Source organism: Labeo rohita, chromosome 9 (genome assembly GCF_022985175.1).
Source record: "Labeo rohita strain BAU-BD-2019 chromosome 9, IGBB_LRoh.1.0, whole genome shotgun sequence".
Taxonomy (NCBI): domain Eukaryota; kingdom Metazoa; phylum Chordata; class Actinopteri; order Cypriniformes; family Cyprinidae; genus Labeo; species Labeo rohita.
The window spans coordinates 17,308,763-17,325,705 of record NC_066877.1 but is presented as its reverse complement, the minus strand read 5'-3'; the positions used below and the strand labels follow the sequence as shown (position 1 = coordinate 17,325,705).

The 16,943-nt window shown below is 36.2% G+C and overlaps 1 protein-coding gene across 4 annotated transcripts in view; it reads left to right on the top strand.

The window, feature by feature from the left end:
• The window catches only part of acvr2aa (activin A receptor type 2Aa), a 50,924-nt gene extending 34,463 nt beyond the window's left edge, over window positions 1-16,461 (top strand). For all 4 annotated transcript variants that reach the window (XM_051118741.1, XM_051118740.1, XM_051118739.1 and 1 more), the window contains 7 exons: window positions 4,449-4,592; window positions 5,673-5,816; window positions 6,364-6,509; window positions 7,228-7,342; window positions 10,319-10,457; window positions 12,454-12,584; window positions 12,678-16,461. In XM_051118741.1, coding sequence (XP_050974698.1) covers window positions 4,449-4,592; window positions 5,673-5,816; window positions 6,364-6,509; window positions 7,228-7,342; window positions 10,319-10,457; window positions 12,454-12,584; window positions 12,678-12,872 — 1,014 coding nt within the window. In that variant the 3' untranslated portion in view covers window positions 12,873-16,461. The remainder of the gene's footprint in view (window positions 1-4,448; window positions 4,593-5,672; window positions 5,817-6,363; window positions 6,510-7,227; window positions 7,343-10,318; window positions 10,458-12,453; window positions 12,585-12,677) is intronic.
• Window positions 16,462-16,943: the final 482 nt, after the last annotated feature.

The window sequence follows — 16,943 nt, the reverse complement described above, 5'->3', positions numbered from 1 at the left end:
AGGCATTTGCCATTTTTCATTTGTAATTTGCTCATCCTGATCTTCAATGCAAATTTAGTGATTGACAGGTAAGTACATCATTCAGAAATTCAGTTTCAGTTAACTTTTTTTGACAACTGATCAACACACATACCTAAGATGTGATGCAGAGTAAACACGAAAGCTCAGATGTGCATGTGTGATACGCAAGAACCAGCTTAGCTTTTGGTAACATGATATTTGCACTTGCATTTCAAACAATCAAATGTTAATTGAATTTGAATGAAGCAAGGGTATTGGTATATTAATTATAGTATCATTAATATGAAGGGAATGTTTCAGCCAATCTCTCACGAGAGAGATTTATATTTTTAATGCTTTTTCTTTGGCTATCTGAGCCTGAAATCTGAAAGCAATCAGAGAGAGATAATAACGTGATTTTGAATACTTCGACTGTTAGAATAACACTTTACAGTAAAGCGAACTGTTAAAATTCATTATGTAAGCTGACCTAACAGTATTACAGCGTTTAATAATCTAGGTCAACAATTAGTTATAAATGATAAATGAACTAATACATGTTTAGTATGTTAACAGTACTTACTAAATTGTTTTTGATTCTCCTATCTTTTAAGGCTGGTTATTTGTTACCAATGGTATCGATTTAGTATCGATACCAAGGTATCACATTCTGGTATCATACCAAGGCCAAAATTATGATATCAAGCTATATGGTATTACGTACCTTTCTATCAAAGTTATCTAACATTATCAAGATTAATTTTGTTTTGACAGTTTAGTTCTTGTCATATTTTATTACCATTTTCTAAACTATAGTAAATAAACAGTGATAATGTTAGAAATGTTGAAGGTGTCTGAATACATTTTGGTTTGACTATATATTATTATGTATTATTTAGATTTTTTTATTTTTTTTATTTTACTGTCAGATTTGTAGATTTACTCTTTTTCGTTGAGTATACTGAGAGCCGTTTGCCAAGTACAGCAAGCGCACTGGCCGGGGTTGGATCCGTGCCTACAGATGCCATCTGTACTGCTTTCTTACGCTGATTCACTTGAATAATTGGGATTAGCTTATTTGATAAGCGGGAAACAGTCTATTGTGTTTTGCTGACAAAGGGTAATTGGTCAGAAAAGGTCATGTTGGGTGTAAGACAAGATTTGAGCGCACTCTCATGCATTTAGATGAACTGCTAAATGGTCTCTGCTTACATAAGGCATGTTCAGAAAGGTTCAAGCCTTCAAGGTGTAATAGCATGCCAGTGCATTTCATGGCACCCACAAACTAGGTCAGCTGCTTATCAAATCTGTGGTCCACTTACAGAAGCTATGGATTATGTTTAACAAGCTCTGAACTGCAACTCCCATAAGCCCCTTCTGTCCAAGCTTTATGCAGCTCAGCTGCATGACATGGTCCACCTTTACCCCAGTTCACACCACAGCTAGTATTATATGCATCTTTTATTTCACAATAGTATTTATAATGGACATATCAGACCCCTCACAATGTGTTAACAATCCTAATGCAATGAACAGGTCTTCTACTGAGTTTACACTCCTTTTACTTCCCTTCTCTAATAACAGTGGATGTGGGGTCATTGTAAAGTGCTCATTTTATGTCTAAAAAATTTATATATATGTATGTATATATATATATATATATATATATATATATATATATATATATAATATATAATATATAATTTTTTTTTTTTTTTTTTAAATGATAGTAATAGTAACCCTTTTAATGACTTAAAGGGTTAGTCCACCCAAAAATTAAAATTCTGTTATTAATTATTCACCCTTGTGTCGTTCCAAACCCGTAAGACCTTCGTTCATCTTCTCAACATAAATTAAGATATTTTGATGAAATCTGAAAGCTTTTTGACCCTGCATAGACAGCAATGCAGCTGACATGTTCAAGGCCTGGAAAGGTAGTAAGAACATTGTTAAAATAGTCCATGAGCATCAGTGGTTCAACCATAATGTTATGAAACTACGAGAATACTTTTTGTGCACTAAGAACAAAAAAAACAGCTTTATTCAACAATTCCTTCTCTTCTGTGTCAGTCTTGGACATACATTCAGGAGAGTACCATGTGTGTAGCTTCATAACACAGTTGAACCACTGAAGTCACATGGACTATTTTAATAATGTCCTTTCTACCCTTCTGGGTCTTGAACGAGGTACGTTCCTGTCTATGCACGGTCAGGGTCAGATTTCATCCAAAATATGTTAATTTGTGTTCCAAATATGAACAGGTCCTACCCAGTGTTTTCCCAAGGATTATTTTTCTGATAATCAAATGAAGGCAGCAAACATTTATTTATTTTTAATTAAATGAAAATTAAACCCTTTTATTTGTTGCCAGACAAACAGAGGTCTTTCTGTTATTTCTGTTATTATTATAATTTCTGCATTTAATTGCTTTATTTAAATTTGCCAGAAATAGGAATATATAAACACCTACATTATGCTGTACAAAAGTAATACAAGACTAATACATTTCTATTACATGTTAAGCTGTACTTTTATTTTGACATGTTGCCGGTTAGTTTTTGCATGTATACACTATGATATAATGCTAGTTTTTGCAAATGAAACAGTAAAATTTACATGAAGTGACTCTCGCAGCAGCTCTGAAGTTCGTGTGTTTATGTCGTCAAATAATGAGACGCAGAGGCCGAAAATCACAGCGAGCCTCACGTGTGCTTCAGTAAATCGCGTCCCATTCATTCATACGGAGCCAAGCGGAACATGGAAGATTCATATTTAGGATTTCATATTCTATTTGCATTTTAATATCCACAGACATTAGTCCATATCGCAATTCGAATTAAGCGACAGACCTACTTTGGATTTATTGATCTAAAAATTGATCCAGGAATTCTGTGGCATTCTGCGCTATAGAGTAAATCTGTTTTTATGAATGAACACGATCCCATCTGCGTTTTAGCAGAGGAGAAATTGTGGACGCACGTCCACATAGGGACAGAAATGACATGCCGTTGTGTAAATAAGATAAATAACATAAGGCTATTTCGTTTGTTTAATAAAAGAACAAGGTATAGACCTGTTTTATAGAAAAAGGTAACCTTAAATGATGTCTGTTGTGATCTGGCGCTATATAAAAAATAAAGTTTACTTGACCTTTACGGGGGGGCCGCCCCCCTAATATAATGGCAGGGGAAACCTCTACCGGTTTGAAACGGTAGGAGAATGAGTAATTAATGACTGTTTAATTAATGTTTTTCATACATCTCTTCTGAACATATGTCATCATAAGATGTTGATATTTGGTTAAATTTTGGTTTGCTTTGGACGTTGGGTGACTAAAATTCAATGTCAATTCAACATTTAATGTCAACATTAGTTTGATGTCCAATACCGAGGTCAGCTGACATGTGTAACCAAAATCCAATGTTAAGCCAATGTGAAATTGACATCAAATACTGTCGTCGACCAGACTTTTATTCTTAACCAAAATGCAACGTCTGTCCAACGTCTGTCCAACGTCTAGTCCAACGTCAACCTGATGTTATATTGATGGTTGGAGTCTGCTGGGTTTGAACTTTTGAAGTGAAAACTAAGTTACAAGAGATTTCTTTTTCAAATAAATGCTGTTATTTGTCTTTTTTTTTTTTTTTTTATTCATTAAAGAATCCTGAATAAATGCAGTATGGTTTGCACAAAAATATTAAGCAGCACAGCTATTTGTAACTTTGATGATAATAATAATAATAATAATTGTTTCTTCAGCACCAAATCAGCATATTAGAATGATTTCTGAAAGATCATGTGTCACTGAAGGCTGCTGTAAATTTAGCTTTGCTGTCAAAGTAGTAATTAGAATTTTAAAAAAAAGGTCCTCCGTGTTTAATTTTCATCCAAGGAGTCAGTCTGGATGTTTTGAGCCAGTTCTGTGCCAGTTCACACGTCAGAGTTTAGTGTGCAGCGGAAGACAAAGTCTTTGCATGTGCTTGTGTACCCATTCTCCTCCGTTTGCATGCGTATGAATGGAAGTGTATGAAATTAAATATAAAATCTAGCATGAACTGACCCTGAACTCCTATAAAGTGGGAATCACAATACACCAATGGCACCAGCAATCGACATAATAAAGATGATGTTTTATTTAAGGAGTCATTGGGTTATTTCCAGGGTCTTCTTTCCGGACGGTGTCCTTCTGTAATTGCCACTTTGAGTAGCCTTCTTTGTACACACATCTTATTGAAATAACCTTATGGTGGTTAATGATGGCACTTTAGTAACCCAGCATAGGTTGTTCAGAAATCCACACAGCCAGCTTGTGATTTAGAGAGTCGCTGTGAAACGAGCTGGCTGACGATGGTCTCCATAGTGATAAAGTCTACAGCAGTTATTACACCTACAGATGGTCTGTTCTGCCAACCCAATGGCTTACACTTCCTTATTTATTGTCTTGCAGGACCCTGGACCGATGCCGCCGTCTCCCACCCTGGTCCAGAAGCCACTGCAGTTGTTGGAAATCAAAGCTAGGGGGCGCTTTGGCTGTGTGTGGAAGGCTCAGCTGCTCAATGACTATGTGGCAGTGAAGATTTTCCCCATTCAGGTACCACACAGAGAATCAGCTACTAAAGCTGATGAGTTACTCTAACCTGCTTAACCAATTACACAGCCAAACGTGGAGCTGAGCCATGTGTCAGCCTGTGAAGTACATACACGTGCACTGCATCTAGAATATTAGCACGTAGTGTGATTTAAATAAAACTTTGTGAGTAATGTAAGATATTTCTGATTAATGATAGACTTGACAGCAAAGAAACAGAATGTGAACAGGAAACTGTCTTCAGTATTAAAATATGTGACCCTGGACCACATACCAGTCATAAGCTGTCATACAGTGTTAAATGGGCACTAAAAGAAATTAGTATTTAGCAAGGATGCATTTAATTAATCAAAAGTGACATTGAAGGCATTTATAATGTTACAAAAGATTCCTATTTCAAATAACTGCTGTACTTTTGAACTTTCTATTCATCACAGGTTTCTAAAAATTATATATGACTGTCTCCATAAAAATATTAAACAGTACATGTACTTTCAGCGTTATTAATAAAATAAATATTTCTTGAGCACCAAATCAACATTTTAAAATGATTTCTTGAAGGATCATGTGACACTGAAAACTGGAGTAATGGCTGCTAAAAAATTCAGCTTTGCCTTCACATGAATAAATTATGATTTAAAATATAATACAACAGAAAATGGTTATTTTTAAGTTGTAATAATATTTCACAATATTACAATATTGTTTTTACTCTGTTTTTGATCAAACAGATTCATGCTTCATGAGTGTAAGAGACTTCCTTCCTTAAATATACATGAATTAATATATGAAAATATAAAGATAAATATTTATTTCTGTCTCGCTCTACGGCTTAGAGTTCAGTGTGAGGGAAATCATTTGTCTCATTCATCAATCAATCATGTAATAATTTGCTCTGGTAAATTACTACTTGCTTATATAATCTGAGTGTTCTGTAAATGTCACCTAAGGCGCTGCAATTCGTATCAGTTGTTTTAATGGTTAGTTAGCAGCCTAACTGCTGTCTTACTAGTGGATCAGTGTTTTTTTTGTTTTTTTTTTGCCGGTGTGCTGTAATAACAATGTACTTTGTGTCTTTCTCAGGACAAGCTGTCATGGCAGAACGAGTATGACATTTATAATGTCCCCGGCATGAGGCATGAAAACATTCTGCAGTTCATCGGGGCAGAGAAGAGAGGAAGCAACCTAGACATTGAGCTATGGCTCATCACGGCTTACCATGAGAAGGTGTGGAGCTGTATGAGGGTTATATGCTATTGGCTTGCACTTAAAAGGAGAACCATTTTTTTAATGAATTTTTAATGAACATCAGACTACAGACTTCACTTTTGCTTAACCAAATTATCAATCCCAGCTGCTGAACACTGAGAAATAAACATGACAAAGAAACAGTGATTTAAAAATTGAGAGGGAATTGGCTTCTTTTGGAATTTTGCTGATGTAGGAAAATGCATCTATCCATAAATTTGCAGTTTTGTTATGATGATACATTCTCAAGGCACAGACATTGCAAAAGAAACATTTTTTTTTTATTTGTCATGTTGATGCATGGTAGGATCCAATTGTGCAAAATAAATATTTTTCATCAAAAGATCATTCAGGATTTTTGAGTCAATATGTGACACAGTAGCACTTAAAATATCTGTGGTCAGTGTTATTGCTGAGTTTATGTTTTTCTTTCCATATATTGTGAATTTAAAAGGTTTTAGTTGTTTGCACTGCAGGCTGATATACAGTCATGATTGATCTGCCTGTGTGTGATGTCTGTGCGCAGGGTTCCCTGACGGACTACCTAAAGGCAAATGTAGTGACGTGGAATGAGCTGTGTCACATCGCTCAAACCATGGCTCGGGGCCTGGCTTACTTGCACTCTGACTTCCCAGGACACAGGGACGGTCACAAACCGGCCATCGCACACAGGTTAGGAATATACAGCTCTTAGTTAACCCAAAAACATACATTCATGTTGTTCCAAACCTGTATTGACTTACTTTCTTCTGTAGGAACACAAGAAGATTTTTTTAATGGCCGTTTGTTTGTTGATGTTGTTTTTTTTTTGTTTTTTTTTGTCCATGCAGTGAAAGTCAAAGAGGTACAGTGTTGTTTTGGAGCACAATGACTTTCATTGTATAAACAAAAATATCTAAAACCACATGTGACCTAGGACCATAAAACCAGTCTAAAGGGTCAATTTTTGGAAATTGAGATTTATGCACCATGTGAAAGCTGGTAAATAGGTTTGTTAGGATAGGACAATATTTAGCTGAGATACAACCATTTAAATATCTGGAATCTGTGGGTGCTAAAAATAAATAAATATTGAGAAAATCGCCTTTAAAGTTGTAAAAATGAAGTTCTTAGCAGTGCATATTACTAAGCAGAAAATAAGTTTTGATATATTTATGGTAGGAAGTTTACAAAATATCTTCATGGAACATGATCTTTACTTAATATCCTAATGATTTTTGGCATAAAAGAAAAATTGATCATTTTGACCCATACAGTGTATTTTTGGCTATTGCTACAAATATATCCGTGCTACTAAGGACTGGTTTTGTGGTCCAGGGTCCGTATTGAAAACATCTTTGTGAGCATTTTAAGCCTTTTTACTTACTTAAAATGTATTATATGTGCACAGAGATATTAAGAGCAAGAACGTGCTGCTGAAGTCAAACCTGACGGCCTGTATAGCTGACTTTGGTCTGGCTTTGAGGTTTGAGGCAGGAAAATCAGCTGGGGACACACATGGGCAGGTAAGTGTTGAAAGACAATTGTTCAGATTCTTTAAAGCTGGTGCTGGTCGTAAAGTGCCGCCCCTTGTGCGAGGGTTGGCTGTGTGAAGTGTGTTTAAATATGAATATGATTCCATGGAGGTGTATCAGAAGCTGTATCTCAAAAGCTAATGTGCTGCCTACATAAAAGACTTGTCACGACACCATGATGTCAGTAGTCGATACCATATCAGTAGTGAAACAAAAAACGTATATGCTATTGAGCACAAAAAGTCTTTTGTGCAAAAAATGTTAAATAATAATATAAATGCTAACCAATTCAGTTAAAACCGTGACATGTAGCCTTCAAGTGTTTCTCAGTGACGTAATCACATCTTGAAGTTTTTCCAAGAAATTACTGTAGTAAACAGGTGGTAATAAAATCATGATCAAATAGAACAATTTAAAAAAGGAATACAAATTAAATGCTGGGGGTAACATTTTAACAGCAATCAGAAGTATTCAGGTGAACATGATTAACATTATTAAAATACTTTATTAAAATAAAATGTTATTAAAGAAGTACAAAACTAAATATTCACTTATTTATTAGGCTGTAAATCACAGCTGGATGGAACCTCAATATTAAACCATGGATAAATTGTCTGCATTAATAGCAGAATATTTAAAGTGTACTTGCAACAAAATTAGTTGTTTAAATTTAGCTTTAAATAGGGTTGGGTACCGAAACCCGGTGCCAAAACGGCACCGGTACCCATGTGACCGGTATGTACCGGACCGAATCAGAACGCGAATTTCGGTGCCTCATTTCGGTGCCACTTAAATGCCCGAACTGCCGATTGAAATATTTGTCTTCTGGTGCTATGACACGGATGTAGAAGCATTGATTCATCAACATGCATGATCGCTAGTTAAATTTAAATACTGCATTCATGGGGTGTCAGAATGATCAGAAAATTTATTTACTGAATGAGAAAACTCAAGTGAACGTCGGAAAGCTTTGATGATAGAAATCCAAGACATCTTTGTAGTTACTATCCATTTTCACATTTCGAATTAAAAGCACAAATCGTCTGGAAATGAGACCATCCGAGAAGCGCGTGAATGCTATCGTTACACTTGCTCTGACTGCATCAGGTGGTTTGCCGTTAGCTTAGCAAGCTACATTAAACGCGTCTAACTTAAAATGCCAAAAACTAAACATTCTAAAGTGTGGCTATATTTCACGAGAAATGATTCAGACACTGCGACGTGCAGCAAATGTTTTACAGCAGTTGCGTGTGAAGGGGAAAACGCGTCAAACCTAATGAAACATTTAATGGTATGTGGAATAAAGTTGAAAGCAGAGGGATGCGCCGTGTTTGACAGTTTGCAGACATCAGCTGGAGAGGTGTCACATATTTTGCCAGAGACGGCAAATATGTGATGCGATCTAGGAAAACCCGACACATAGTGAAATTTTACCTTTTTTAGGTTTTGACACCATATGAAAGCTGAGTTCAGGCCCCTTTCCAAAACTTTTATTTTTTACATAACCTACGTTATGGCGATCTTAGGTTGGCTGATAGCGATGATTTTCAGGAATGGGATTTTGAGCAAAACGGCTTTAAAGTGAGACGGGTTTAACGAGAGCTGTCTGTCAAGTTAGGAGCGCTACTGCATCATTACACAAACAGACTAACGTTTGTTTTCCGTTGATCACCCATTTTATGTTTAGTAAATAATGCAGCCTACCTTGTAGTAAAAGCGATTATTTACAGTCTGTAAATAAATTTACAGACTGTCATCGGACGACTCCTCTTTAGTAACTTCATCATCCGATCCTTCATCTCTGGATGTGAAATAGCCCGTAACATCATTTAGGGCACTGACATCACCAAAACTGAGCAGATTGAGACGAGTAAGATCGGTTGAGCAGCTGCAGTACTTTAGACGGCGTTGTTGTGCTCCGCCATCTCACCATATTAAAATAAATAAATAAATACATAAATAAATAACTTTGCTTGCCGTACTTTACACAGGACTGGTGGAGAATGTGAACTGATACGCCTTTACTAAATATGTTACGTGGTTTATTTTGACAGGTTAACTGTTTTTGTGGTGTTAAGGGAAAGCACCTCCGCAGCGCGTTCTTAACATAGGAGAAAGACAGTCATTTCTGCTTGCTGCAATAAATGTCTATTTTTCTGCACTAAACAAGTGAATTTCGAAGAGATATTTTCAGAGATGATAGACAAGATGTTATAGAATAATAAAACAAATTTCCTGAAAACGTCCCACCGCGACATCCGACGGGTGTTCCCAGATCTCATCACATATAGTCATATTTCTGCAAAAGAATTGCTGAAATTTTAAGCTGTTAAATTATTGTAGTTGGGTTAGGTGGCTTTAGGTTTTATTGTTGCTGCGTTTTGCATTGACTTAATAATGTATAGTACTACTTCTTTTTTTTTTTTTCTTTTTTTTTTTTTACTTTTAATACATTGTTCAATTTAAAGAACTTTTTTTGTCCAATAAAATATATATTCTTGTGTCATCCACCACTTTGTGGCTTTTTAAAAGTATCGGTTCAGGCACCGTTTTGGCACCGGTACCGTTTTATAAGTATCGATTTGGCACCGGTATCGAAAAAACCCCAAACGATACCCAACCCTAGCTTTAAATATACCAGTTTAGTATACTAAAAGTACCACTGTATGGTATTTTTTATTAAGTACATAATATGTCAGTGTATTTGTAGTATAATTAGCATGAATAATTGTATTTTAAATGCATTTTAGTACATTTATTTTTCACTAGGGTACATATATGCATTTTATTGCTGCCATGTTCAAGCATGTGTCTAGATCATTAAAACATTCTCATATACTGTAATGGTTGCATTGACAGCTGGACCCTTGCCCATAATCACTACTTATCAAGGCATACTAAATGCATGTATATGTTCCATTTTTAACTGTTATGCTAACCAGACGGTGGTCTCTCTGTGCGCTCCAGGTGGGAACCAGACGTTACATGGCCCCAGAGGTGTTGGAGGGGGCCATCAACTTCCAGCGAGATGCTTTCCTCAGGATAGACATGTATGCGGTGGGACTTGTGCTGTGGGAGCTGGCGGCCCGTTGCACGGCGTCTGATGGTACGAATGCGTTAGATCATTTTGATATTAAACTGTGTAGTTATATCAGTTGTTTTATAGCAGAAATTTGATTGACATGTGAGTTTTAACTGATCTGGCAGCACACCCTGATCACACAAACTCATATTCCAGTATGTTTTACCATCACTCGGGCTGAATAAGCCTGACACTGTAAGTGCAGTAAGTTCACTGTTATTGATTATTGGTGTCTGGTCTAATGGAACAATATTGATCAGGTGTGGACAGTGAAGCGGACCTCAGGGACTGTTGTGACAGGGGTCATCATGTGTGACGACCTCATTGAGTGCAGTGCATGATGGGATTGAATGGATGACAGAGTGTGATGGGAGATGAGGTGGTTAAATGTCATTCTGTCTAGCTACTTCTTGTCCAAAGCATCTTCTCCCTCATTTGATTGGCACTTCTGTTGATAATGCAGAAGAGTGTTGTTATTTTCATATTGAAGTATTTTATCCTATATTAGGTTAATGTCAGCTTTTATCAGCAATTATTTAATTCATTTTTGATGCGCATGGCAAGATATGTATTTTTTTTATTCTCCCAGCAAAACACTAACCCAGGTTTTTTTTTTTCTTAAAAACGTTGATACCAAGAACCACTAAGGGTACACAGAAATGAAAAATTGTCATCATTTACTCACTCTCATGTTGTTCAAAATCTGAAAGACTTTTTCCTATTTAAAACATAGAAGATCATTTGAGAAACTGAGAAATGCTTTGGTTTCTAACATTCTTCAAAATAGTTTCTTCTGTGTTCTACAGCAGAAATAATGTCATACAGGTTTGAAACTACTTGGGTGAATAAATAATGACGGTTTTCATTTTTGCAGAAAAGAATAGCTGAATTCATTCTTTTTCCCCCAAAAAAAGTATATTTGAAATTATTTTTAAAGTGTTCAAAATTATTAAAAACAAGGAATAACGGAAACTAAAGAAAGACAATAAAATAAACGGTAATTTAGTAAATGTTAAAATAGATTGCATTAATAGGGCCCTGTGAAATTCCGTTTTTTGTTTGTTTTAATTTTTCTGGATTTTCTTTTTTTCTGTTTTTATTTTTCTAGACTGTTTTAATGGTTAATTTAAATTTTATTAATAAAAGTCATGAAACTTACACAACTTACACAACAGCAATTTATTAAAAACCTAACAAGATTTAGCTTTTAACACCCTATAAAATACATTTTATTTTTTCTCATTTAATTTAGTTTAGTTTTCATTTGTTTTAGTTTCACAGTTTTACCAAATTCTGTGCTTTCCATTAATTTTCTAGATTACATTTTAATAGTTTCGTTATATGTTATTAATCAAAAGCATGTCTAAATAATTAATTTTATAAAACAAAAACAAATTAATTTTTTTTTTTTTTTCCCAGAGACACTGTGTTGTATATTTACATTTTTCTGGTAAATAAATTCTGGAAATTATTTTTTTTTTGGTAAATATTCCTTAGAAAAAATGTTTTAATTTTATTTGTAGTAGTCGTAGTACTAGTAGTAACTAATCATTACATCAAGTAATGTATTGCTGTCATAGTTTCTTCAGGTTAAACCAAACTTTTATTTTGATGGGTTGCTGTAAAGACTTTTAAGTTTCTTTTTTTATGATATAAAGGCAGTTTCAGTTTTTCTCAAAAGAAACGTTAAAATGCTCATGAAATGATTCTCAGAGCAGTTCTAGAAATTAATTTTTTTGTGTTCATGTACTCATTTATTGAGACAAAAGAGGCTGAAAACACTACAAGCATCACACACGCTTTAGTATGTGTGTAGTAAAAGAAACCACGCATCTGCGTCATTCATTCACACAGAAACAACAACAACAATCATATTTAAATAGTCTTTTAGTGTTTAATATTCACTGCCACTAGTCCATGCTTCCTGCATCTCGGAAATCATAGGGCCCTACATTGCCACATTTAGCTAATGTCTGAAGTTAACAGGAATTCTGACATTCTTTGTTCATTGCTTCTTAAGGTCCAGTGGACGAGTACATGCTTCCGTTTGAGGAGGAGGTGGGCCAACACCCCACTCTAGAGGACATGCAGGAGGTGGTGGTCCACAAAAAGCTTCGGCCCACTCTCAGGGAGTGCTGGCAGAAACATGCGGTACGTAATCATCGTTAAACCTCACCCTTACCCTGAAAATTTTAATTAAATGAATACTATGCTTGATATAAAACGCATTCGTTTGTCTCTCAGGGTCTGGCCATGCTGTGCGAGACCATAGAGGAGTGTTGGGACCACGAAGCTGAGGCGCGTCTCTCCGCGGGCTGCGTCGAGGAACGTGTGATCCAAATGCAGCGGCAGACCAGCGTCTCCGCCCCGGAGGAAATAGTCACCGTTGTAACCATGGTGACCAATGTGGACTACCCCCCTAAGGAGTCCAGCCTATGACTAGAGGATATCAGCATGTGAATTGCGGGCTGACCGAACAGAAAAAAACGCGTCGGAGATGGTGGTGGACTGCTGTTCTGACGGCTGGCTTCAGACATGCTGGATGATTGTCCTGTACTTACGGCTGGAGCGAATGCAGACGATGCATTTTGTGCCGAATCTGGGTTTAATACAGGTTCACCTGGAGCCAGCTACGTTGTTGTATGTGTGTGTATATATAAACTAGTACCACGGGGCGCTCCGGTAAGGACGGACGGATTATAAGCCGACATCAAAAACGAACCTCTGTTGTTGTCTTTTCTCCACTCAGAGAATAAACTTTCCCATTTGAGGAGTAAACGAGACTCCTCCTTCGCACGGCGCTCGTGTCATTTCAGTATAAAAAAGGGCAACGTCCATGTAAAAAAAAGACACATTTAATGTGTTCGTATGAATGACTATTGTAATGCCAATAAGAAACAGCTTTTTGAATGTGTAGTGTGACGCTGCTGTACAGATATCAACAGAAAGGGTGACGATACAACCCAAATCAACATGTGTTTCCTCTGAAAGCGTTCAGAGTTTCTGTCAGATAACCACCAACCTCTCGACAAGGTATACCTCAGTTTCTCATCCTAATAATACGTTTGTTTTGTAACACTATATGATATAAAAAAAGAGGCTTTTCGATGACCTCCATTTGGCACGGAAGCTTTTTAAATACAGGGAAAACTTTTTTTATATGACAGATTATGCCAAGAAACGATGGCCATTCATAAACCAGTGTTCTGCCTTCTTTCTTTTAGTTGTTCTCTGTGTTGCCCTGCTGTTTAAAATGTGATACTTTTGTTTTTTTTTTTAGCATTGTGACCGTTTGTTTGTTAAAACAATTTTTGACCTTTATCGAGACCTGTTGAGAAGAAAAAATCCCTGAAAATATGAATTTTGTGAAAATAATACAGAAGCACTTACCAATATAGGTTTGCGGTGTCCTCACAACATTGACGTATGTGCATGCCTTGTTTTATTTTCTTTACTTTTTTTTTTTTTGTTTTTCAAACCTTTGTTATCATGTGAAGCTTGTGCATGAGATCCCATTAGCAGTCATGGAAACCCCTTCATAATTCCTCAATCTGAAGTATTTCCTGTCTTCAGGGCGTCACTCTTGTTTTTCATTTTCATTTGGAATCTTGGTCTTCTACGGTCTCCTCATTGTCCGCTTCTGTCGCGCTGCGAGCCGCCCTTGTGCGCTGCGTTTGAACCAGCCTCCTCACGAGTGACACGTCAAACTGGTTTCAGATCAGCAGCCGGGCGACCTTCTACACACTTCTATAAGAACTGTATCTCAGTATGTCTCAGGAAGCGTTTCCCTTTGCTTTGAGCCCTCTGGTGCCATTCTGGTGACCCTTGTTGTATTATGTATGCAAGGGCCCTTAATATAACAACTTATTAGTGTGGTCATATTATGTGCAATAACATCCTAAGCAGGGACTGTTTCACAGCTCACAGGCCACTTCCAGTGTGGTTAAAAAAAATACAAGCGCCTAGCAGTTTGCTTAGAGCATAATGTACATCACAAAGTGAAGTCGATGTCAGGCTATGCATATGTTATGACGCCCGGTTGTCTGAGAGTATTAAGCTAATATTATGCTGTAATGGGGACCGAACACATGCAGTAACTCTCTGCCGACACAGTCTTTCAAAAAAACAGCTTCTCTGCTGCTGCTCTTTGGCTTTGTTCACACTGCACTTAAATCCAGTTTGATTTTCAAATCCGATTTTTAGATTCGACTGTCATTTTGCGATAATTCTGCTTCATTTGTTCAGACAGTGTAGTCAAAATCTGTTCCAGATGAAATCTGATCCGACTGTTCACACTGAAAATGATATTAATCTGACTTTGATCTGAATCAGATTTGTAAAAATCAGATTTTTATGAGGGTTATTTTTCTCTTTCAGACTGCAAACAAATAAACTGATCCTAAATTGGATTTCTGCTACCTGTCTGAACAAGTCCTGAAATCTGATTCAGTTGCTCATTTTGGTTCATTTTGCTTTCAGTAATATAGTTACACTGCATCGCAAAAGAGTGAAAAATGAATTGAGATCTGAATTGACATTTTAAGCTGGACGCATTTTTCTGATTTTAATCTGATTTAAAACCACATATTCATGTGATTTGTATCAGGTTTGTGTAATCTGATTTCATGTGTTTTTTTCCTGTTTAGACGACAAACTAAACTGATTTGAATCAGATACTAAATCATATTCATGCTGCCTGTCTGAACAAATAATCCAATATGAATTGGTGGCTCATTTGAGTTCATTTTGCTTTCGATACTAGTCAGAACACATTTGTAAAAACCTGATTTTAATCTGATTTCAAACCACATATGGCTGCAGTTTGAATCTAGTTTGTAAACAGTGCATTTCATTTCTGAAACCGATATTAATCGGACTTTAACCGCAGCCATATGTGGTTCAAAATCAAATTAAAATCAGGTTTTTAGCACATATTTGATTTGAATCAGATTTGTAAAAGTGAGTGTTTTTCCCATTTCAGACTGCAAACCGATTTGAATCAGATACTAAATTGGATTTCTGTTGCCTGTCTGAACAAGTCCAGAAATATGATTCAGTGGCTCATTTTGGTTCATTTTGCTTTCAATGTTGCATTCAAAAAGAGTGAAAAAATGGATTGTGATCTGAATTGACAATTTAGGCTGAACACATTTTTCTGATTTAAAACCACATATTCATGTGATTTGTATCGGGTTTGTGTAATCTAGTTTCATGTGGGGGTTTTTTCCCGTTCAGACTACAAACGATCATATTCATGCTTATATTCATGCTGCCTGAACAAATAATCCAATATGGTGGCTTATTTTCATTCATTTTGCTTTCAATACTAGTCACGTCACATCCTAAATGGTAAAAAATTGAATCGAGGTCTGATCTGACCGTTCAGACGAAAAACCTGATTTTAGTCTGATTTCAAACCACACATGGCTGTACTTTGAATCCAGTTTATAAACATTGCATTTTGTTTCTGAAACTGATATTAATCTGAATTCAAACCACATATTTGATTTGAATCAGTTTTTTTTAAAATCTGATTTTTGAGGGCTTTTTCCCTTTCAGACTACAAACAACTAAACTGATTTGAATCGGATACTAAATTGGATTTCTGCTGACTGTCTGAACGAGTCCTGAAATATGATTCAATGGCTCATTTTGATTTCCATATTAGTTACATTGCATCCCAAAAGAGTGAAAAATGAATTGAGATCTGAACTGACAATTTCATGTGTTTTTTCCTGTTCAGACTACAAACAACTAAAATGATTTGAATTATATATTTGCTGCCTGTTTGAACAAATAATCCAATATGATTTGTTGGCTCATTTGAGTTCATTTTGCTTTCGATTCTAGTCATGTCACATCCTAAATGGTAAAAAAATGAACTGACATCCGATCTGACCATTCAGTCTCAACACGTTTGTGAGAACCTGATTTTAATATGATTTCAAACCACATATGGCTGTGGTTTGAATCTAGTTTGTAAATGGACCTTTTCATGTTTGTGTTTTTTTTTTTTTTTTTTTTTTTTCACCCATTTCAACTGCGAACATCTGAACTGATTACGAAATCGGATTTCTGTTGCCTGTCTGAACAAATCGTGAAGTGTGATTCAGTGGCTCACTTTGGTTCGTTTTCCTTTTTACAATTCTTTTACAATGTGATGCATTTGACAATGTTCAGGTCCATACAACTGTATGCAATCAAGCCCTTTCAATGAAAGCTCTCTATCTCTCTCTACTGTAGCATTCTCAGCCAGCTCATTCTGTTTTACTTCACCTGACTGGTAAATCAATACAAGGGCCTGTGCCATCTTTCAACAGCCCTCGGTTGGACTCTGTAGATTGCAAAACGTATGGTCAGACAGATATAAAACCAGATATAAGTACTGGTTCATTTGCAGGATGAGCGCTTTGGTTTGAGTACATCTCCCGTGAGGTTCTCGTGATTCACTTTTGACTGTAAACACTACAGACGATTCAATAAGCTGAGTGACTGCTGCTGGCCTGTAGA